The sequence below is a fragment of the Nymphaea colorata genome, chromosome 12, assembly GCF_008831285.2.
Source record: "Nymphaea colorata isolate Beijing-Zhang1983 chromosome 12, ASM883128v2, whole genome shotgun sequence".
NCBI classification, from domain to species: domain Eukaryota; kingdom Viridiplantae; phylum Streptophyta; class Magnoliopsida; order Nymphaeales; family Nymphaeaceae; genus Nymphaea; species Nymphaea colorata.
Genome location: NC_045149.1, coordinates 7,432,455 through 7,457,863, shown reverse-complemented (window position 1 = coordinate 7,457,863; position 25,409 = coordinate 7,432,455). Strand labels below are relative to the sequence as shown.

The window sequence follows — 25,409 nt, the reverse complement described above, 5'->3', positions numbered from 1 at the left end:
TACTCTCAATGTGTGCGCGTACAAACCCAGGTTGTGGACCGCAATTCGGATGCTCCCTTGAACGAAACAGCACAACTGAACAAAACAATAGTTCTTGCAGCCTTAGAGGCACAAAATGATAAAACAAAATTTGTCTAGGTGAAATGAAGGAAAATTCACCATAGCTTCCGTCGTCGTTACGACGCCAATAACGCACATAGCAGAGATCACGAGGCCAAATTATCCTGAAAAGGGTAGAGAACCACTCATTACAAGCCATTGTATTCAAATACTATCTCTGCTTACAAACCACATATGCAGCATAAGTTACATCGTAGAGAAGGTACCAAGTAAAAGCTGGCACTTCAAGAAATGACCTTCAGCAATCTATCAGAAAAGGTGAAAATGAAACTCTACAACATTTTCATTTTGCATTTTCTCTCACCCTAGTACTTGAAAGGAAGCTATTATAAACATTTCCATATTCTAACCTAGAAGGGATTCAGCCTGACCAACTTCTTGAATAGCTCGATGTAGCAGCTACAGAAATAAAGTTTACTGTATTGGTGTCCAGAAAGCGAGGTACTAGCTTTTCCATAGTATCCCCTGATGTGGCACTTCAATAGACATTTTAAATTTTAAACTCTAACTAAGATAACTTAGGTCTCGTATAGAAAAGCAATTGCTCTATATTGATGTATGTGCTTGAATAACAACGAAAAATACTTGCAAGTGTCATTTTATTCGATGATGCCAATGCTTTTCCCTGCTGTGGCCAAGCATCATCAATGTCTTGCTAGTTGCTAATTAAATGAGATGAACAAAAAGAGCTGACACTCCAGCAGAAATTCTTAAATTACGCTACTAAACTCTGCACTTTCATAACTAGAACCTCCTCATAGTGACCTATAGGAAGAAAAATATACATTAGCTGATTCTAGGGAGCATAATGGGTACCATCATAAGTTTGAAAAACAAATGTAAAGAAAAGCATCTGGCTGCACTTTTTGTACATACCAGCAATTTGATACACACAACAGATGCCAGTCTATCTAAATTTTGTGGGCGTCAGAAGTTTAGCAATCTTAGCATTACACTGTAGTGCCAGTGTACCACAAACCCAATTAGGATCACAGTCATCATTACCATTCCCGGTAAAGGTTGGATAAAAAATCTAACCCATCTGGTTCCAGAAGAGACTCTTCTTTTGAAGGTTTCAGAATCCCTAACCCACCAGCATATGAAAAATCAAAGAGGTAAACTTACATTGGAAACCAATCCAGCTGCAGTCTGTGGTATAGTATTGCTGTATGCCCATCTACTTCCTCAACTAAGCTGCCATACTGAAAACTACAGTCCCATCTAGTAGATCAAGGAAAAACAAGTGAAATAAGTAGAAGAGAACGTTAGCCTGCATATCTAATAAAAAAGAATCAGAAATGCTCTTCAAACATATGGATATTCTGTTGGTTAAAAGTGCCAAAAGAAACCCAATCACCTGACAGGATCAGAGTTCATAAAGCACTTCACAAATTTCACCTCCAAATAAATGAATAAATTCTACACTGTACCACCAAGGATGATACTGTAAGATGTTTCCATCCCATAAAATGCAACTATCATGTGCATGTACGGATATATACCATTTTCATGTGCATATATGAACAAAATACAAAGAAAAGTGAGAGAAGTGCTTTAGCCTTTATCGGTGAATTGATAAAAAGGTGAAACAGAAGCTTTAGTGGATTAATGAACCATGGTTGCAAGATATATGAAAGCCAAAACCAAAGGACAATTTGATGAAGAAAAGGTAGGGAAGGAGTAAATAGCCAAAGTCGCAAAATGAATAAAGAACAAAAGATTCTTTAGCTACTGCCATTCTCATAGTCATACCAATTAGTGTATAAACAAGATTCGCAACGTAAGTGACTTGATATGGATCCATCAAATGATGCTAACTGAACAGAATTGACTTACTCAAACCTCTTCATGTCCATGCCCATCACAAGTTCAAATACTGCTTCGCATGATGCTTCCACGATACCAACAGCCTTCATTGCTCTACTACAACTTCTTGGCTGCAAATAACAAGTTGGCCATGTATATAGCAGATGCAAAACTTGTACAAATAAAAAGGAAATAGACTTTATCCAAAATTAGGTGCACAAAATACAAATTTCCAACATACAAGATAATCAAGTTCAATAAGCTCCTCGAAAATCCGAAGCCCTGCATGTTTATTAGACAAGTTTAAATTATATCATGAATCCTAAACTAAAACATGGACTGGTGACATTGGAACATGATCATGGTATGTAATATGTTCAACAGAAAAAGCAATAATAAATTTTATGAGCATACCATTTTGACACTGGATTAAACGCCAATGCTTTCTTGAGAAGACTTGATCATTATTATTGGGATTAGGAGTGTCAACCTCATGAGTCCAGTCCAACATTGAATCAGGAGGCCCTTTCAGGATGAAAAAGAGCACAGGAAATTAGGAATTTGAAGTCACCTCCAGTATTTAGATCCACACAAATAAATATTAAAAACCATGCATGACTATTGACTGACCATTTCCAATTGTGGTTCTTCTGATCAAAGTCCGATGAGCTACCTCCTCATCCTCCTGAGCACTAAACCTGGACAATGAGATATTAGAATTGAGAAAAGTTTCAAAACTAAAACAAAATTTTCAAAGCATCCAACAAGGAGGCAAAACTGCAAGGAGAACAAACAAAGGAAATGCTACACACTTAAAGGCCTGATGTGACATATATTTGGGTAAAAAAAATCCAGTAAAATAAACATTTTAGAGGCAATCAAATCAGTGACTGTGATTATGTTGTGTCAAGAAAAAAGAGAACAGTACATATTGCAAAATATCAGTCAGTTATATCCACAGAGATCGAGCAATGTTGTCAGAAATGAAATTGAACCAAATCAAAAAAAAGTATACTGTTGTATTTTAGAAATATAAAAAATAAATATATAAAAATGATTAAAATATTAAATAATAAAAAATAGATAAGATATGACACTTACCACCCATATATTTCTGGATGAATCAAATCCGTTTGCTATTACGAGACGGATGAAGTTTTAAAGCAGAAACACAATGCAAGTTAAATTTAAAAAAACATACTACAGAAGTAGTGCATGAATAACTACAAAAGTGATTTCTAATGTTAAATTTTCAGCATATTGGATACCTCATCTACATGTTATTTTGACTCCTATGGTAGGCAAATTGGCAAAGTGCTGCAGATAATTGAATTTCTCAGGAAAGGGCTCCATAGAATATGAAAAGTCCTTTAAGACATGCAGGAGCCCAACCTCCTTTTAATTTTACGTGACACTTAACACCCTTATATTTCTGGATGAATCAAATCCGTTTGCTATTACAAGAGAGGGATGAAGTTTTAAAGCAGAAACACAATGCAAAGTTAAATTTAGAAAAACATACTACAAGAGTAGTGCATGATTAACTATACAAATGATTTCTAATGCTAAATAATAAAAAAAAGATAAGATATGACTGTTAAGGAATAAGATCTCATAGTGATATTGTAACTAGGTTTTTACCTTAGGTATTTTACATTTTATTTTCTTTTTCATTTCTTTTACATTTTATTTTCTTTTTATTTTATTTTATTTTCTTTTCTTTTCTTTTTGCTCTCCTCATTCTAGCCGTTGGAGGTTCCAACGGCTCACAAAAGAGTCGTTGGAACTCCCAACGGCTAGAACCACTCTTCTTTAGCCTCTTCTTCTTTCTTATCTCTTGTATATATATTTTAGCAATCTCTTGTATTAGGAATGCTGTTTTACACAGCCATTGGGTATTCTTTGAATAAGATTAATATCTTTTCAAGTGGCCTTAGTGCCTTTTTCTATCATATTCTTCTTTAGTGACTATTATAGTCACATTTATATGGTATCAAAGACATTGGGCTGCATGTTGGAGAGTTTTAGAAGCTGTTTTTTTGCTGTTTATGCTAATGGACTTTCTGAAAGAAAACATAGGCACATAATTGAAACAACGAGAACTCTTTTTATTGCCAAAAATGTGCCAAAAAACTTTTGGGCCGAAACTGCTCTAGCCTCTGTATATCTCATAAATAGAATGCCTTCAAATGCTTTAAATAATACAACCCCTTTTGAAAAATTATTCAAATATGAACCTGATTTCAAAAGGCTTCGTGTTTTTTGTTGCAAATGTTTTGTTCTTATTGACAAGGCTGATAAACTAAGTTCAAAAGTTATTAGTGTGTTTTCATTGGTTATTCTGAAACACAAAAAGGCTATAAATGTTATGACCCAGTCAAATACAAGATCATAGTTTCAAGAAATGTAAAGTTTTGTGAAGACGAAAATGGATTCAAAACTTGTGGAGAATCACAACACAACAATGACTATTCCTTTTTATTTAAGTATATTTCTCAATGTGATGATGAAATGCATGATGTCAATGATAATAACACTGATGATAATGATAGTGGAGTAGCCAAGGATATAATCACATATCATAGAAGAAACCGGCAACATGATGTTGGTGAAGGAGAACATTATGAGACTATTGATCTCCAACCAACTCCACAAAGTGAAGAAAACCTTAGAAGATCCACTAGAAATTGAAATGTAAGACAACCCAATAGGCTTGTGTCATATGAGATTTTTACCCCAACTCATAGAGCTAGAATTAATGTCATTCATTGTCATTTTGAACCTTCTACTTTTAATCTATGTCAGACGGGTGCGGATGCGATATGGGTGCGGATACGGGGATATGGGTGCGGATACGGCAATTTTCAAATTTTTTGGATACGCGAACACGGCTACATTAAATATTATAAAAAATGATAAGATTAAAAAAAACATTAAATTAATAGTTCACTCTTACAATCTTGTTAGAAAATGTGTTTTATTACGAAAGTACTGAATATCTGAAAGGATTGTTCATGGAAATAATTGGATGCATCATAAAAATTTGATAAAATGAAAAAAAAAATTAAATTAATGACTTTTATTTTTTGCCATGTCCGCACCCGTATCCCCGTGTCCGCGTGTCAACACGGATACGTGGGCTATTTTGCCGTATCCGTGTGACATAGCTTTTAATGAAGCCTCCAAATATATTGAGTGGAAGAATGCCATGTTAGAAGAATTAGATGCCTTGAGAAAAGCCCAAACTTGGGAAATACAAGACTTACCCATAGGAAAAAAGATTATTGGATGCAAGTGGGTTTATAAGGTGAAGACTAGAAGTGATGGATCTCTAGAAAGATATAAGACGAGGCTTGTTGCAAAAGGTTATACACAAGAGTATGGTATTGACTATGAGGAAACTTTTGCTCCTGTAGCTAGAATGACTACTGTTAGGACTCTTATTGCTTTAGCATCCATTAAAAACTGGAACATATATCAAATGGATGTTAAAAATGTCTTTTTAAATGGAGATCTTATAGAAGAAGTTTATATGGAAGTACCACCCCATTCCACAAGGAAAAGTTCTTAGACTTAAGGAGGCTCTTTATGGCCTCAAACAAGCTCCTAAAGTTTGGTTTGATCGTTTTAACTCTGTTATTTCTAATTGTGGGTTTCATTCATGTTTAACTGACACTGCCTTGTTTGTTAAGAATACTACTGCAGGTATCATAATCCTCCTACTGTATGTTGACGACATGATCATTACAGGTAGTGATAAGGAAAGTATTAAAGAATGTAAGAGATTACTACAAAAAACTTTTGAAATGAAAGATATAGGTTTTCTAACATATTTCTTGGGTATTGAGGTTGCATATTCTACTAGAAGATATTTTTTGTCACAAACTAAGTTTGCTGCAGAGATCATTGCTAAATCAGGCATAACAGATGATAAGGTCACAAAAACTCATGAAGCAGTAGGAAACAAAATGAAGATTGATGATGGAGTTCCTCTTATCAATCTCACTCCTTACCGACAGCTTGTTGACTCCTTAATGTATCTTAACATCACTCGGCCTGATATTGCTCATGCAGTTCATACTGTGAGTCAATTTCAACATGCTCCATCAACCATTCATATGGGAGCAGTTCTTCGTATCATTAGATACATTAAGGGAACTGTAGAAACATGCAACACACGAAAGAAGAAGAGAGGAACACACGATATACGTGGAAAAACCTCAGAAAGAGGAAAAAACCACGGGAAGCTCTGACCTAGGTGCACACCGCAACCCTAGGAGAGAGAAAATTATATTCACTTAATCACACAATTACACTTAAGTGAAGATTATATAGGAGGGAGAGAAGAATGCCGCCTAGGGTACCGAGCCGGCCTCGATACCCGTGCCCCATGGGACCGGGTCCAGAAATGGACCCGGTTCCCCATTACATCTATTTTAACACTCCCCCTCAAGCTTGGCATACATGTCAAACATGCCAAGCTTGCTAACATTTTTCTCAAATTGAGATGTACATAAAGACTTAGTTAAAACATCAGCAACTTGATCTTCAGACTTCATGTAGGGCAGGATCAACTCCTTAGAATCTATGCGTTCCCGTATGAAATGGCGATCGATCTCCACATGTTTGGTTCTGTCGTGCAAGACTGGATTGTTTGCCAAGTTAATAGCCGACTTGTTGTCACAATACATCCTCATCTTCTCTTCCATTTTCACCCCAATATCTGCTAACAGAATACAGAATTTTGAGCCATAACATTTCTGTAACCCCCATGGCAACCGCCCTGTATTCAGCCTCAGCACTGGACCTGGAACAAACTTCTTGTCTTTTACTTCTCCATACCACCAGGTTACCTCCAAGAAAGATGCAGTATCCTGTGGTAGACCTTCTAGTATCTGTGCAACCTGCCCAGTCGGCGTCAGAGTATCCTTCAATACTGAGTTGACTTTGTCGAGTATAGAGCAGTCCTTTCCCTGGGTCATTCTTTAAGTATCCCAATACTCTTTCAGCACTTTTCCAATGACAATCAGTAGGGGCATGCATAAACTGACTTAACACACCCACAGCATACGTAATATCCGGGCGAGTAAGGGTGAGATAAATGAGTTTACCAACCAGCCGCTGATACCTCCCTTTTCCTTCCTCATCCAAGATCGTCCCAGTTTTGATACTTATCCTTGTGCCAGACTCCATTGGAGTAAGAAAGGGCCTGCATCCCAGTTTACCTGTCTCTTTTAGAAGGTCCAAAGTGTATTTCCTTTGGCTCATAACAAGACCAGTCTCAGATCTAGCAATCTCAATTCCCAAAAAATACCTCAGTTTACCCAAATCTTTGAGGTCAAATTCAGCAGCTAACGTTTCTTTCATCTTCCTTTTTTCTTCTTCGTCATCACCTGTGACAATCATATCATCAACATATACTAGTAGGAGGCTCACCAGACCATTTCTCTGCTTGATGAAGAGGGTGTGATCACCATTTCCCTGTTTATATCCATTAGTCTTCATCACAACCCTTAGTCTTTCAAACCACGCTCTAGGGGACTGCTTGAGGCCATACAATGCTTTCTTGAGATAACAACACTTTCCTTTCTGCGCATATCCAGGCGGCATGCTCATATAGACTTCTTCCTCAAGGTGCCCATTCAAGAAGGCGTTCTTGACATCAAGTTGGTCCATGCTCCACGTCTTTTGTACTGCCAGAGCTAAGATGACCCTTACTGTCTTCAGTTTAGCAACGGGAGCGAACGTCTCAAGATAGTCAATCCCATATTTCTGACTAAACCCCTTTGCAACAAGACGAGCTTTATAGCGTTCTACAGTGCCATCAGGTTTGTACTTCACAGTAAACACCCACTTGGAACCAACTAAGTGAGTTCCATTAGGAATATCAACAACCTCCCACGTATTGTTCTTTGCCAGGGCGTCCATCTCCTCTGTCATGGCCTGTAGCCATTTGGGATCCTCCCTGGCATCCTCCACTGACCTGGGAATAACAGCCCTAGATAAAGAGGTAATAAAGCACTTGTAGTCTTTACTGAGTTTAGCATACGAGACAAATCTCTGAATAGGGTGAGAAGTACATGACCTGGTGCCTTTGCGTAGGGCTATGGGAAGATCTTCATTCATTGGACTTGGATCATCCGGGGAGCTCACAAGATCGGGATTGGTAACATCAACAACCTCCATCACATCATTCTTCTTCCTGGTGTATACCTGACCAAACAAATGATCACGGGACTGTTTTTCCACAGGGCCCCCTTCCATCTGACTGTTTCTGTCCTCACTGACTGTGTCATCCACACTCACACTCGGAGAACTAGCCGTGTAATCCAAGAAATCTGTGAACTGAAGCAACTGATGCGAAGAATACTCGTCCACTCTCTCACCTAAACACTCCCCCTGAAGAGGATTCGCAGGAAAGTAGGCCTCGTGTTCATGAAAGGTAACATCCCTGGAGACATAGACTCTAGAAGTGCTAGGGTCAACACACTTGTATCCCTTCTGAGTGGAGGAATACCCCAAAAAGACCGCTTTGATGGACCGAGGATCAAGTTTCTTGAGAGTGGGACTATGATCATGGACAAAGCAAACACACCCAAACACCCGAGGGGTCAAAGGCCAGGGACTCTGATTAGGCCACAAAACAGAATAAGGGGAATGACCATTCAACACACGAGTAGGCATACGGTTAATGAGATGAGCACTAGTGAGAAGTGCATCACCCCAATACCGCTTAGAGACATGACGTTGAAACATAAGGGCCCGGGTGACATTTAACAAATGACGGTTCTTCCTTTCAGCCACGCCATTCTGAGGAGGTGTGTGGCTACAGGATGTTTCATGTATAATACCTTTGCTTCGCAAGAAGTCATCAAGGGATAAGGAGACATACTCTCGAGCATTGTCAGTACGAAGGGTCTGAACAAGGGTTTGGAATTGAGTTTCAACAAATGCAACGAAGTTTTTGACAATGCCGGGAACCTCACTACGTTCTTTCAACAAGTACACGAACGTACAACGAGAGTAGTCATCGATAAGAGTCATGAAATAACGAAAACCACGACCGGTGGGCACTCCCGAAGGACCCCAAACATCAGAGTGAACCAAAGCAAAAGGACGGCTGGTTTTATTGAACGAAATAGGGTACGAGGCCCTAACATGCTTAGACAACTGACACACTTCACAGGCGAAGGTGTCCAAAGAAACAGACCGAAACATCTTAGGAAACAATTGTTTAATCAACTGAAAAGGAAGATGACCAAGTCTCTCGTGCCAGCGCATAATAGCGGATCTGTCCTCCACGTCAGATAACTGTCCACTGGTGGCTGAAATCAAAGCAGAGGCAACCTGTACTGGCATTCTGTAGAGACCATCAATAGCCGAACCAATCCCAATCTTCTGCCCCGTCCCCAAGTCCTGCAGTAAACAACGATCAGCAGAGAATATTAGATTACAGTTTAGCTCTTTGGTAATACTGCTGACAGATAACAAATTCACGGGAATATTAGGAACATGCAGGGCATTATGAAGACAATATTTGTTCAGTAATGAGAAACTCCCTTTTCCAGTCACAGAAATAGAAGAACCATCAGCCATAGAAACACGCTGCTGCCCAGAAGTCAACTTGTATTCTTGAAACATCTTAGGGTCCCCGGTCATATGATGAGTAGCCCCACTGTCAACAATCCAATCACCAGGAGAGGAATTACCTTGATCACTTGTAGCAACAAGAGCCTGAGCTAATTTAGCTCCATCAGACGTAGATGTGTCCTCTGACGTAGTAGAAAGGCGACTGATGTAAGCTTGTAGTTCCTTGATTTGATCAGGGGAAAGCCTCGATTTTTCACCACTTGAAGAACCACTCTGAGTTGAGTCCTGCACAAGAGGACCTCGCCGACTAGACGGAGGGCGACCACGAACAAGTCTCTTCTCAGGGTGAAGATCCCAACAAAAGTCAACAGAATGTCCTGATTTGTGACAATGTGTACATCGCCTAACAGGGCGTGGTCCAGACACAGAAGAACGGCTAACAAAGGCCGAGGGACCAGTCCCGTGACTGGGGTCAATTTGCATCACTTGACGCCTTTGTTCCTCTGATTCCACTCTGGCATAAACATCTTCTATTCCAGGAATCTCATCACAGTTGAGAATTTGACTCCGAATGGATTCAAACTCATCACGCAAGCCTCCAAGGAAGAGGAACGTCCGGTCCATCCATTCCTTTTCCCAGTACCGAGCATGATCAGAACCACAGTCCCAGTTATCATTCACATGATAATCAAGTTCCTCCCACTTAGTTTTCAGGGCTGCATAGAAGGAGGCAACAGACAGGTCACCCTGTTTCAGAGAATAAATACTGCGTTTAATCTGATACGTACGCAGAACCCTTTTCATGCGACCATACATCCTTGCAAGCACAGTCCACATATCAAACGAAGTCGGCTTTCGCAGAATAAGAGGCTGAATATCAGCAGACACAGAGCTGATGATCCATACCTTAACCTGACTGTCTTCCAACACCCACGTCGCCCATTGAGGATCAGTTTTGCTGGGCGCCGGTTTGTCGCCTGTGATATAGGAAAGACGACCACGGCTCGTTATCCCAATCTCGAGAGCAGCAGACCAAGAAAGATAATTGTCTTTAGTCAGACGAATGGGCGTGACCTGAACCGGCAAGATCTCGCTCTTGGGAGCGCTGCCCGCGTCAAAGGCCATATCACTTTTAGGTGCAAGCTCTTCCGCCATCACAAGCAGTCAAGTCAGACACAACCCCAGGCAGCAACAAGACAGCACGGCGGCGGCTGAAACACAAGCACCACACGGAACCTTAGGTGTCGGCGACGGTGCTGGATCGCCCGACGGCGGCGACGCAGAGGCGTGACGGCGCTGGACACCCACGGCAGTGGAAAGATGGGATGGCGCTGGATCGACCGACGGCGGAAAAGGAGACACCCACGGCAGCGGAAGTCACAAGCGGCAACAGGCGGCGGCGCTGGATCGTCTGACGGCGGCGGCGCAGAAGATCCCAATGGTGGCGGCGCGGGAAACCCTAACGGCGCAGGCGGCTGCGGTGCAAGGGCGACTACGAAAATACGAGACGAAGCCGAACGATCTCACGGCTCTGATACCATGTAGAAACATGCAACACACGAAAGAAGAAGAGAGGAACACACGATATACGTGGAAAAACCTCAGAAAGAGGAAAAAACCACGGGAAGCTCTGACCTAGGTGCACACCGCAACCCTAGGAGAGAGAAAATTATATTCACTTAATCACACAATTACACTTAAGTGAAGATTATATAGGAGGGAGAGAAGAATGCCGCCTAGGGTACCGAGCCGGCCTCGGTACCCGTGCCCCATGGGACCGGGTCCAGAAATGGACCCGGTTCCCCATTACATCTATTTTAACAGGAACAATAAATAAGGGAGTATTTATGTCTTCATCTTCCTCCTTAAACTTGATTGCTTATACTGATGTTGATTGGGGAGGAGATCCAAATGATAGACACTCAACTACTTGTTTTTGTGTGTTTTTAGGGGAATCACTCATCTCATGGAAGTGCAAGAAGCAACAGAAAGTCTCCCTATCCTCTACTGAAGTTGAATATCGAGTCATGGCTACTACAACTATGGAAATTATCTGGCTTCGTCAAGTGCTTCTTGATATGGGAACAAGAATTGAAGAACCCACTGATTTGTGTTGCGACAACAAGAGTTCTATCTACATTGCCAAGAATCAAACATTTCATGAACGAACAAAGCATATAGAGATGGAAGAATTTTTGAAGACACTATCAAGCTCCCATATGTCTCCTCCGAGTTCCAACTAGTTGACTTCTTCACCAAGCCTCTATGTTCTCTCATATTCAACTTTCTTTTAGATAAACTTTCGGTGATAGCACTGTAAGTTTAAGGGGGGTGTTAAGGAATAAGATCTCATAGTGATATTGTAACTAGGTTTTTAGCTTAGGTATTTTACATTTTATTTTCTTTTACATTTATTTTATTTTTCATTTATTTTACATTTTATTTTCTTTTTATTTTATTTTATTTTCTTTTCTTTTCTTTTTGCTCTCCTCATTCTAGCCGTTGGAACTCCCAACGGCTAGAACCACTCTTCTTTAGCCTCTTCTTCTTTCTTATCTCTTGTATATATATTTTAGCAGTCTGTTGTATTAGGAATGCTGTTTTACACAACCATTGGGTATTCTTTCAATAAGATTAATATCTTTTCAAGTGGCCTTAGTGTCTTTTTCTATCATATTCTTCTTTAGTGACTATTATAGTCACATTTATAATGACACCTACCACCCTTATATTTCTGGATGAATCAAATCCGTTTGCTATTACGAGACAGGGATGAAGTTTTAAAGCGGATACACAATGCAAAGTTAAATTTTAAAAAACATACTACAGAAGTAGTGCATGAATAACTACACAAGTGATTTCTAATGTTAAATTTTCAGAATACTAGATACCTCATCTACATGTTATTTTGACTCCTAAGATAGGCAAATTGGCAGAATGCTGCAGATAATTGAATTTCTCACGAAAGGGCTCCATAGAATATGAAAAGTCCTTTAAGACATGCAGGAGACCAACCTCCTTTTAGTTTTATTTGACCCATCAAACAGTCACTACTAAAAGTTATAAGCATCACCATAGATAAATATAGATGCATGCACAGACACAGTAATTTCATTAATACTGTCAAAGGTGGTGACACGGTTGTAATAGCTTTGTTGTGAGTTGTAGTACTTAGTCAAGTGGAGATCTCTCATTAATAAAAGAGGATTAGGACATGCGAAGAGGATTATCCAACAAAGCAGATATTTTCTGTCAAAGATACCTCCTCACACACTTGTTTTTTTTTTTTTTTTGTCTTGAACAAATAACTAGACTTCCAAATCTAACAAACTCACCCAGCAATAATGTCATCAAAAGAATAATCTTCAAGTTGCAAAACCAGCTCATTGAAGTACATTAACATATAAACTTCACTTACTGACTTTCACGATCTGATGAAGAAGCAGTTCTATCGTCATCATGTGACTTAAAATCAAATGTAGAATATGTTTTGTTTCCATTGGCTACAAGTGAATTCTGATGCTGCAGTAAAAAGAATACCATGTCAAGAAAAAACAAAGAAGAGAACGGCGGCATGAAAATGGCATCAAAGGAAAGAGAAAAGGGGCCAGAAGCTGGCATATCAAACCTGAACTGTTCAAGATTGCAAGCCATGGCTAATTTAGAAACAGCTTAAAAAGTTAAAAGTCAACTCCAGAGGTGATTCAATTGAGAAATGAGGGCAGGAAAATCACAAGGATCTTAATATTGATCGGTAATCAGTGAAAGTGAAAACCAGAGCTGAACCAGCGGACTTACCAGCTTCACCAAAAGGGGCCAGAAGCTGGCATATCAAACCTGAACTGTTCAAAATTGCAAGCCATGGCTAATTTAGAAACAGCTTAAAAAGTTAAAAGTCAACTCCAGAGGTGATTCAATTGAGAAATGAGGGCAGGAAAATCACAAGGATCTTAATATTGATCGGTAATCGGTCAAAGTGAAAACCAGAGCTGAACTAGCGGACTTACTAGCTTCACCAAAAGCTCACACAAGGAAAATCCTCAAGCTAGAGGAGAATAAACAATATTGCTGAATCTTAAAAGTAAAAACATAACACAACCCATGCCTCAAAGCCTACTAAGCAAGGGACTCGAGTCCCTTATTTATAGAACAAAATAAAGAAGAATGAAAAAGGAGGTACCTGTTGGGCCAGCCCCAACGGCTAGTCAGCCAACAGCTAGCTCACCTAATTAGCTGAACAAAAAGGAAAGTAAAAATATAGAAAAAGGGCAGAAAAGGAACAGAAAAATATAGAAAAAATAAATACATCAAAAAACTATGACACATGTATATTTATATACAAATGATACATCAAACTACCAAGAATATATGACATATGATAGTACATATAAAATACATACATGTGTACTTACATGATGCCTAAACGCTAAATTCTACCAAAAAGAATCCCCTGCGAATGGATGTGAAATATGACTACAAAATTGTCACATTAAACATGAATTCTTTAGTCATTCCAAATTTGAAGACAATTCTCATAATTTTGAAGATTACTCCTATATAATTTCTACGATCTATATAAGAGGCTAAATTATTGGTTTGGTTGATGTGGTGCCATATTAATTTTTCCCAAGAACTACAATGATTTAATTGTCAAAGTTGTACTCATTTGTTTCCATGAAATGTCAGTAAGTTCAAAATTCCTATTGTTGTCAGACAATGTTCAGACTTTAGAAACATGACTTCCGGATAGAGACATAGAGTTGTACATATAAGTCCAGACAGCTGATTCACCCCATCTGCAAATGTTTGGTCACTTCTTTCTTAGGATCTGAATGATAGAAATGATAGAAATGAAGATAAATAATTTGACTTAATTTTTAAACTTTGCAGGAAAAATAACATAAAAACAAGAAAAAATGTGATAAAAACACTAAAAAATGCAAAAAAATTTATTGGTGAGTTTTTTCAATGATTTTTTTTATTTTCAATGTTTTTAACGTTTGTATCTGTGTGTGTGTATATATATGTGTGTGAGAGAGAGAGAACTGATATGTTTGCACATATATGTGTGCAATGCAGCATATTTCATTGTCACAAATATCGTTCTCAGGAAAATCACAGCTTGGTTTTTCACGGGAATTTTCGGTGAAATTGTTCCTCTCAGGAAAATCTCGACAATTTTTAAAAAATAAAAAATATTAAAAAATTAAAAGTATTAACAATATTAAAATCTCGAGCAAAAATCGTGATAAGTTCGCAAGATTTCATTTTTGGCAAGATTTTCAAAATCTGGCAATTTTTTCCTGTGCTTTTATTTTATTTGATTTTATCATAAATATCACGAGATTTCGAAAATCTTGCAATATCAGAGACAATAGTATATTCTTAGCATAGCCACAAATATCGTTCTTGGGTTTTTATCGGAAGGATTTTTCTTAGATATTTTATGAAAGTTTACTTCTAGGGAAAATCTTAGGGATTTTTAAAAATAAAAAAAAATCAAGTGTTAGGTAAAAATGAGAAACTAATAAGACATAAAAAACATCTAATTAAAATAATAAAAGTGATAAAGTAATAAGCATTATAGTGCATCTAAGAAGTCACATTAAATGCCTAAAACAAGAGGAAATAAAACCATGAAACAAAAGTTCAAAAGAACAAAAACAGAAAACAGAATAAAGAAATAAATGAAAAAATCACAACAAATTGTTTTTTAATGTCTTTTCAAAATGTCACAATCTTTTCCACTTTTTTTTCGTTAATAAAAATATTGTGATATTTGTGGCTATGATTCTTATTTGTCAAAATCAGAAGTAGGATGGAGGTCAATCAAAATCCTAAACGGACTGCACATGACTAGCCTGTTTGAGTCCATCCAAGTTAGTTGACTAAACTATAATTAACAAGGCAGGCACATAGATAAACGATATATATACATATAAACATTATATATACATACATATATATACACACATTATATATATATATATATATATATATATATGATTAGTAGATACCAGACCACTTGGGTAAGGGATAAAAACCAGACCTCTTATATTCATGTTAAAAAGTGTTTTAAACAAAATATGAACATTATAATGTGTTGATAAATACTAATTTAACATAAATAGTTAAATACTAATTTGAATAAGAAAACGACTAACTTAATATGTGTTTCTCATTTCAACAATGAATTTTAATAGGTCTGGTTTTTGTCTCTTACCCAAGGTGGTATGTTTTTACCATCTCTCTCTCTCTCTCTCTCTGCATATATATATATATATATATATATATATATATATATATATATATATATATGCAAGAATATATTTGTGGAGTTATTCCATATCAGTCTATAAGAACATGGAAATATATGTATACACATGCAGAAGAATACACAAAAATAGAAATACAAAGTATGCAGAGTAGAAGATTTTATTACGAACACACAGAGAACTATTAAAAAAAAAATCTAGGTAGGTTGAAGGAAAACAGAAACTAATTGAAATTTTGCATCTGATACTCTAAGTATGCCATTCAACAACCTGTCCACCAAGCAAATAATAAATGTGCAGTTTTAGCAAAACTGGCAGCACAGATGTAATCTACAGTAAAAAACAAAGAAACAACATACACACACAATGTTGCTATGTGCACACTTAAATCTGCAAGGGTTCAAAATCAATGGTCTGAACTTCTCCAGCTCAGGAATCCAATCTGTGCATGTGCATCGGGAAATTATCACCTTCTTTATTCTTATGCTTTAACAAGCAGAATCTAAAGAAGGTGCAGTCCTTCATAGCCATGAACAAACACCACATGTTCAATTTGTTTGGTTCATTAACCAGCACCAGAAACTACTCCATAAAATATGGCATGCTTTTTTAAAGATCAGTCAAAAGTTTACATTGTCCAAATAAAGTTAGGGTTATTTTCATTTTCATACGAAGTCCAGAATATTTTACCAAAGGAAGGGATGCAATAAATAACAGGCATTGCAACGAGGTGTGATAAAAAAAATAAAATAAACCAGTAAATTCCCCAAAATTTGAGATAAATTAAAATTCTGAAATTGTACTTCTGCATAAAATCAATTGCTAAAGTTTTTGTTAAAATAAATGCTTTAGCACCAACTGTAGTAATTTGATAATTAACAGCACCAAATGAAATTTATTTGCTGCAGTTTTTTTTTTTTTTTCAATTTTCTCGTACGTAAATTAGGAGAAGATCTTCGGGCCATGCCTAAAGGAAAATCACCAACAGTTGTTCTTTAATGACCCCTCGATTTTCTGGTTGCTCGGTAAGTCAATGGCTGGACAAAGAAGAAAGAGTATAAAAGAGAATGAAGTACACACACATATACATACATACATACATATATATATATATATATATATATATATATATATATATATATATATATATATATATGCATTCAAAAAGCAAACAGCAAAAATGCACATGTTTATATGGGTAGGCGTAAGACATGGTCAGGTTACAAATGAAAAACCAGAAAGATGCCACCATGTTTAACAGGGTACCTGATCAATAACAGATTCAATCTTTTCCTTCCAAGTCAAAGCGTCTTGGATATTGAACGCTGCCATCTGGCAGAAAAAAATAATAATAATAAGGAAACTCAGCACTAACATAACCTTAGTGGGGCCAACATCATAACTAGAAATAATATATAACTGTGTCATTCCAGTGATCTAATATGCTGACAACTTATACCTAGCAAATAGTAACTGAGATCTATGAAACAAATCAGTATTATTGTCACCAGTACCATCAAAGTCATTCTAGTAATTTTATTGTGCTAGTCTCCAACTTCAACTAATAAACAGAGGCCTACTTAACCAAGATGATAATTGATGCTCGCAAGGGATATAGTACATTTATAGAAGAGAAGATGTTTATAGCAAAGTAACCCATGGTTATTGCCAAATTGACTGCTTAGACAGTGGAAAATATGTGTCATCACATTAGTACAACCTAGAACACAATCCTTGAGGAAATTTGTTAAATTCCATTAAGGTTGAATTGCATTAGAGAATCTTCCATTAATCATACATTAACATCAGTATGTAACATTCTTCATCATCAATATTTGAATTTTATGACTTCAAAAGCAAACAACAGAGGTTCATATTTTGAACCCTATTCAGCTAAAGAAGAGGCCTGCGACAGAGAGCATGTGAGGTCAAGCCATGTAAAATAGCTTAAAAGCATATGAGAAGAGTCACTGTGCCAATACTCCTTGTGATTCTCAAGAGCGTTATTTCTTTTTTGAATTTGCATGAAGCACACAAAAAGCTTTTGTAAGCATGAAAGTGGAAAGCAATAACAAAAAGAAGATCACATCTTAAGGATAAAAAGGAGTTAAGCTGGTGCAGCTTCTAATAAGCAAAACCAAGGAGTGGCCATCCTCCACTCGTCAGTACTAATCAATAACAAGGTAATAATGAACACAAGTTTCTAGTATCAGTTTTTTAAGGAATCCTCATCAAAGAGAAGCATAATTGTAACAAAAAAATTATTGAGAAAAAGCTTACATTAATACGGTGGTTCTTCTCTTTCTTGTTATAAATTGAGAGGACATAAAGCATCTGCAAGATACAGTAGAAAATGAAAATCTACATAAATATTATACAAGCAAGCAAACTACAAAATAATCACAGTAACAGCTATGTATAGCAATTTTTCTTCAATATTATCTACTTAGCTAATGAAAATGTTCTTAAAGCAACGTAACCAACCGTGTAAGTGCCAATTATTCTCCTTGAATGTGTTTACATGTGTGTGTTTGTGTGTGTGTGTGTGTGTGTGTGTGTGTGTGTGTTTGTGCGTGCGTGTGTGTGTGTGTGTGTGAGAGAGAGAGAGAGAGAGTTGTGCAAAAAAAAAAAGAAATTGAAATCAGTAGTGGCAATATAACAATAAGAACAAAACATTGATGTGCTATTTCAGAACTAGCATAGGATTAAATGAATGTACTTTTATTGGAGACACACACACATAGAAAACCAATATATGAGCACCGTACTCTAAGAACCAACTTGCCTGATGGTGATCAGAACATGAGAATAAAAAAGCTTTAGCCTTTATTACCTCAGAATGACAACACCACTAATTTTGTATCTTATGCCTAATTGTGTAAATTCTTAGAACAAATCCACCAACCAAGATTCCAAGTTTATGCATGAAAGAAACCCAGTTGTACATCTTCCCAAAGGATGTGCATATATCTATTTGATTCTCCAGTACCATAAACCAAAACATGTGTTTTAACTAGTCAACGGTACAGCTGCACTACAATTTTGCAATAACATAGCTGATTCTAATCCGCATGCTCACTGGTTTTTACCGTGTCAACTGTCAATTCTTTCTTTATCTTATTTTTGGGCTTAACCTTTACTGCAATCCACTGCAGGTACCATGCCAGCATTACCGTGTGATGAAGATATCTTTGAATCACATAACAACTCTTTTAATATAATGGCACCAATGAAATGGAAACCAGTTCCACAAATACATTTATATGCATCTGAACGTCTTTTTATTCTAAGTAAGAACTTTAAACAACAAACATCTTTTTTCACGAATTTTGGTTCAATGTGATTTTGACAGATCAAAAAACAACAGCAAAAGTACTTTGATTCCCCATGGAATCCTGAGAAAGCTTGCAATAACCCTGACAATTTCTTTTCAGGGTGTACTGGAGGATCACCATACACACTCATGCATACTGAACCAAAAATTGGTGAATTTTAGGTGAAAAATTGTACCAGCATTATTAATTTAAAACATGAAATTTTGAGAGAAAAAAAGAAGTTGGACATAAGGGGGATCCAACAACTTGAAATATTCTATCTTCCGTACAGCCAGAAATGGTTCATTCATTGAAACATTTCTGGCTACCAGATGTCGCTTCCAAGAAGCATCTCACGAAAAGCTCTGGCCACTATGTGCGCTATCTAACCCGCATAGTTAGATTTACATACTAACAAAAGCTCAAACTGAAGGGGGAAAAAAGCAGATTGTATCTTCGGCTTACATGTCCATGATGTGTCTTCAAGCCCCGGTCCTCCACTCTGCAGTTCCCATCGATAAGAAGTGTTTTGACTGGGACCTACATGTTAAAGAAGTAAAGCACACTCAAAACTCATGCTACTCGTGAAAACTCAAATAAAGCAACCGATAACATAAAATTTCTGAGATCACATCCAACAGTTAGCTGCTGCTTCACAGAATCAATGAAGCTTGAATAAATATTCTTGTTCTTATCAATGATTTTAGTATGTTTTTTCCTCCTACGCTGAAATATTTAATGAGAAAGCAATTCTGCGAAGCAAAAACTCCCGTGTGCAGCACAAACACTCTTTGAGAACCCAATAAATAATTCTGTAAACCAAGAAAGCACACGCAAGCACGGCTATGGCACTCACCGAATGCCACATTTATAGGTGCACGTGCATAAACACCACACAAAGGTTGACAATCTAGACGATCAGAAAAATAAGAAAGCTAACAGATTGGTAACACGACAATGGTCAGATTTTTCTATACAAACATTCGCTGTGACCGTGATTCTTACCACATTATCTTGGGGCTTCCTTTTGTAATATGCAAGAAGCCGAGATTCAAGAACGAAGTACCGCTTGTGCATGTACGAACGACCAATTTTCCTCCGTCCATAACGGACCATCCATCCCTCATGCACTACCTTCGCCATCCCGACCGACTTAGCCGCTACAGTGGAATCCGCGAAGTCATGTGGTACCTTCAATTATTACAAGAATTACGATTTACCCATCAAGAAACCTTCAGATAAAATGTCACCGATCGAAATTCCAACATTCCCGATTATCAAAAAGTAGCGTAAGTCCAAAACAGGGAAGAGAAAAAAAGTAAAAGAAAAAGCTTACCTACTGGATTAGACTTTCGAGACGAAATTCGCATACGAAAGGCCACTGAGATTCCGAACCTTCATGGTTAACAATTTTGAAATCACGAAAACCTAGAAGGCCACTAAGTCCGAATATATGTAAATGCGAAGCCCACGCGATCCCTTTAATCTCAGCCACTCATTCACGAGAACTTGGCTACACTCTCCAAGCCAATTCAAGCAAACAAAAGCCCAGAACGAAAAGATTCCGCACCCCGGATCTTGAAACTCCGGGAAATCGGCAAGCCGCGGGGCTTCACCCTGAGAGAATCATAACTGAGAAATCCACGGATATTCCGATGCTGCATTATGCAGGCAACAATAACCGCCGGAAGACCAGCTGCCCATAGACGACCACAATAGTGAAGGAAATCAAGTCGGCAGACCACAACACGGACTCCTCAGACAATTTCCGATAACAAATCTCCCCGGGATCGCCGAAAGCCCGCGATTCACAGCAGTCGACTAGTCCAGAAGACTCCCGAACGCAATTTTCATGAAGCCTTAAAAGCTTCGGAAGGATCTGCAGATCTCGCTTAATCCGTTGCCGGCGCGTCGAATCCCGCCGGAAGGAGTTGCCAGAAAAATAGGATCCACCTGAAACCGTCGACCGAAAATGTCTGCAATCTCCCGCAAGTCTTTGTCTCCCTTCCGTGAGATCAGTTGGCCCCGGATGCGTCGTAGGATGACAGCGATGCCGGAGATCTAATAGCCGGAGACTCGTTAACCGGAAAAGCTTCCGGCGGGATTCCACGGCGATGACTCGGTTTGGCGGGAAGTGGGACTGGCGTGAGGGCAAGGCTGTTTGAAAGAAGGGCTGTCCTCGACCGTCCTACGGAGGCGTAACCTTTTCCCTCTTAAATATATCAATTAAGAAAATGAAAAAAAACTGAAAAATAAAAAAATAAAAGCAGAAACTAAAGTGAATAGTCACTTCCATCCCCACTTATCTCCGCAAATTACTCTCTCTCTCTGTTAAGAGATAGAATGGGGAAAAAAATTCCGCAACATGAAACCATTCTTCCACCTTCGGTTCATTTATTACTTGGGATCCAGCTCTTTAGCTCTAATCCCAGGAGAAAGGCACATATTTCTGTATTTCTCACTGGGCGCTGCAATTTTTTTAAAAAGGGCTGTGTTAAGGTTTGACAAAAATGTATTTCCAATGTGAAAAAGGAGGCTCATGACACAAATGAAAAAAAGTTTTCTTTCGGTAAAACGACATTTTTTCTAAATAATAAAAAAAATTTCTCCTCGCATAGCCAAACAAGGCCCCCTGTTAGGTCCAAGCATATAAACCTCTATAATGATGTCCAAATAATTAAATCTTTGTTCCCTCTAATGGTTTGAGTGACAATTAAAAATAACTTTGTAATGTTTTTGTTTTCGATTTCATCAATTAAAATAAAAATGGTAGATTTTGTGTTTTAATTAGTCATTTGGCCGCATAAACACTCTCTCAGTATTTTTCCTAAATCAGATAGTATTTCAGTGTATCTATCTCAAACACTGAAGCAGATTTTAATATTCCGTAAACTTGCTCTAACCTTTGAATCTGATTTATAAAATACTTGCAAAGTATTTCTATTAGCATCAATAACTTGTTTTAGTGAGAAAATCTGTCAAACGAATTAAACTTTTCCTTGTGAGAGGAGATTCAAGAAGTAATGGAAAACCCAGATTCAATTCTATGTTCATTTAAATAATTCATTTAAGGCGTGCATGAATGCCTTATGGTACCTACCCCGCCCTGACCATGCACTTTTCATTCAAACAAGGTGGAGGTTAAGTTATATCAGTTCAAAATTCATAAACGGGGCCGTGGTGGATACAAAGCAGGTGGTTGGACCCAGTACCCATTAAATCAGGGGCTTGGCCGACTGTTCATGGGTCCAGCGGGCCCCACAATAACCGCCCTCGAGTTTGTTGGTCCGACTTGGCCCTGCCCAACCCGCCCCATGCCCATAGAAATGTACAACAAGTTGAGCCAGCTCGTGCTCGACTTGAACTCACCTATGTAAACTCGACTCGAGTTCGACTCCTTCTCATTTAGTAAACGAATGACTCTTGAGTTGGAGTTAAAACTCGAGTCATAAATGAGTTGGATTCGCTCCACTTATTTAAGCTAGACTCTTCTATTGTCTTCTCTATTTATTAATCTTTAAGAGTGTGTTGGTAATTTTTGATGAGTTTTAATATTTTTTTATTTTTCTTTAAAAATATATATGGATCTAATGACAATAGCTTAAACAAGTTGAGCTCAAGCACCAACTGAGTTTACCAAGTCGAGATCGAGCTCACCTCATAAAGCACGACTCGAGCTCAAGCCAAACAATATGTGACTTGAGCCGAGCTTCTGGGCCAGCTCGAGCTCGGCTTGATCGTTGTACATCTCCAATTGGCTGTTGATGTTCAACTAAAAGATCCGCCAATTGATGTCACGGCGAGAAAGAGATGCTGAATCGTAGACTTGAATGCTCGGATGGTTGAGCATTCAATCTCCGGCCGGCCGTCAGATTAGGTATACTTTGATGTGGAGTAGAGTTGTATTAAATACAATAGCCAGAAAAATAACAAAATCCGTTTGCCAAGTCGCTTTGTTACCATTTTGAAAGTTGAATATCGGCCTTTGAAAAGTAGGGACAAGTTATCCTGGTGAATTACCGTCGGAAAGTGGATTTCGAAGTCAATTGTGATAAACGGGACATGCTTTTTATCACATACCCGGTTGAGGAGATAAATTATTTTATGAAAAGAAACAAGAGAGAGATAAATCATCTATGAGTTTAATTTTTTCCTCCCTTCGAACATTGGACGTTGAAAGACGGTGATATTTTAAACTTTAAAGTCATCCATCTGCTTGGCGTCGACGAAATAATAGTTTTATTCCTTTGGTTTTTTTTCAAACGCAAGCAAACACGTCTGAAAAAATTCATGCATTGTCAAACAAACCTTGGAAAAAGATTTTCTTACAGTGGACGGGCCCTAAATCCACTCCCCATTTGACCTCCTTCCATTCAAAAGCTTGGTACCGTAGCATTTCGCTTGCTTCAAATTCAACACCAAACTCTGTTTTTTCAGGGCAACGTCAAAATTGGAAGGAGTGAGTGTTGAAAAATCTGAATCGTTCCATCTTAGATCAGATGCCAGATTTGATGTCTCTAAATGTATACTACATCTAGACTCTATATATATATATATATATATATATATAGAGAGAGAGAGAGAGAGAGAGAGAAAGTTAGGAGGCCTTTACTAGTTTATATATAAAAAAACATGTTGGGTATTGGACTTAGACATACTTCAAGTTGAAGATGGTAAGTTCAAGTGGGGGAAGGTTTGCTTGCCTGTTAACCAAGTAATCTGATTTTTTTAATTAATTGATTGGTTGCTTATGAAGGTAATCTTCATCCAGAGATGGAATGTTCTGTCAAACCCTTGAACATGGTGAGCAAATGATAATCCCCACACTTTTTTTCAGAAAAGAGCAACAGGGATTGCCTTGTTGAAACTCGTAAAGAACCTTCTTGTCCCTCTTTCGGGCAAGTACTTTCCAAAAAGCCTTACTTTATAACAAGTGCCTAGAGGACTGGCTCCTGGCATGTCAGAGAAAGAAGCATTTCCTTTCTTAGATTATATAGGACCATGCAAACTAAATATATAGTGATATTATGGTTCTTTTCAGTGTGACATAAATTTATTTTTGCTAAGTGCATGTCTACCGTAAGAAGCAAAGCCATTATTAAATAAAAGATGGATTCCTCATCAATCACGGTCGAGTAGGAACGAACGTGACGGCAACGAACTAAAAACAAAGCTTTTCCCTTGATTATTTTATTTGATGTACATGTCATTCTAGCACGAAAGCAGTAGTTAGTGGCTTGAATAAAGAACCGCCCCACAATGTGGTAAATTCTTTTGTAACTTGTTTTACTTGTTTGAAACGTAACAATTTAGTTCGAAAATTTTTCCTAAATAAAGGGTCAATAGGAGCTGGATCAATATTTTTTATGGGAATGAGCCACAAAACAGTTTTATTTGGGCGAGAGCCGAGGACTCCTCTGTTTCCATGCCCCAGGGTTTAGGGTTGTTTCGGCTTGTCTAAGAAATTGATACCCTTGTCACCTGAAAAAACAACAACCCACCTACAAGTCAGCAGCCCAGGCCAGTTCACCGAAGCCCGTTCGCGTATGAGCAATGGTGGAGACAGGATTGTTTAGCTGAGGGGTACTTTTGAGTTGCCGACCTAGGTCTGGCATAGGCATCGCATGTACGGTACGAGTGAACAATGCTCAAGCTCGATTCGTTAAAGCCCGACTCGTGAACGAGTTTTAAGCCTCGTCATTTGTTTAACGGGTCGAGCTCAAGTTCATGAGTTGACTTGTTCAAATAATTGAGTTGAGTTCGAGCTCAACAAGTAACTAACTGCCAAGTCGAGTTCGAGCCTTAATCGAGTTGAGCACAAGCTCAACATGTAACGATGAATATCAATTCTATTCAAACGAGTTTGTCGAGCCTTAATTGAGTCGAGGTCGAGCTCAAAACATAACGATGAATATCAATTCTATTCAAACAAGTTTGTCAAGCCTTAATTGAGTCGAGCTCCAGCTGCTTCCATCGAGCTATTCTCGAGCTCAATGTTTTATTAGTCGTGCCGAGTTCGAGCTGAGTGAACTCGGGCTCAACTCAGCTAGTGTTCACCCCTAATAGCATGTGAAGCTGAGTCTGGCTGTACTGCAATGAGATTTCTGAAGTGATGGTTACGGACAATAGCCCACACCAACCAAATTGTAGCTCCCCTACTGTGTTTTGAGTCAAATACCACTTGATTTTTCAAAACGACGTGCATTGACTCTAAAACGTTTCAGATGGGCACCCATATTCATAAAGGGATTAAGTAGTTTGAATTATGGTACATATTTATGAGATGTCAGACCTTGTTCGTTGC

At 38.1% G+C, this 25,409-nt stretch overlaps 1 protein-coding gene across 2 annotated transcripts in view; it reads right to left on the bottom strand.

The window, feature by feature from the left end:
* LOC116265539 (protein ENHANCED DISEASE RESISTANCE 2-like) overlaps positions 1-21,299 on the bottom strand; it is a 36,746-nt gene extending 15,447 nt beyond the window's left edge. The window contains exons 1-13 of one of the 2 annotated variants that reach the window (XM_031646215.2): positions 20,442-21,299; positions 20,111-20,296; positions 19,571-19,645; positions 18,072-18,125; positions 17,058-17,123; positions 12,935-13,038; positions 2,557-2,624; positions 2,341-2,451; positions 2,168-2,208; positions 1,957-2,057; positions 1,246-1,341; positions 160-224; positions 4-75 (exon numbers count right to left, since the gene is read on the bottom strand). In XM_031646215.2, coding sequence (XP_031502075.1) covers positions 4-75; positions 160-224; positions 1,246-1,341; positions 1,957-2,057; positions 2,168-2,208; positions 2,341-2,451; positions 2,557-2,624; positions 12,935-13,038; positions 17,058-17,123; positions 18,072-18,125; positions 19,571-19,645; positions 20,111-20,248 — 991 coding nt within the window. In that variant the 5' untranslated portion in view covers positions 20,249-20,296; positions 20,442-21,299. The remainder of the gene's footprint in view (positions 1-3; positions 76-159; positions 225-1,245; positions 1,342-1,956; positions 2,058-2,167; positions 2,209-2,340; positions 2,452-2,556; positions 2,625-12,934; positions 13,039-17,057; positions 17,124-18,071; positions 18,126-19,570; positions 19,646-20,110; positions 20,297-20,441) is intronic. The other variant, XM_031646214.2, reaches the window with a different exon arrangement.
* Between the last annotated feature and the right edge of the window lie 4,110 nt (positions 21,300-25,409).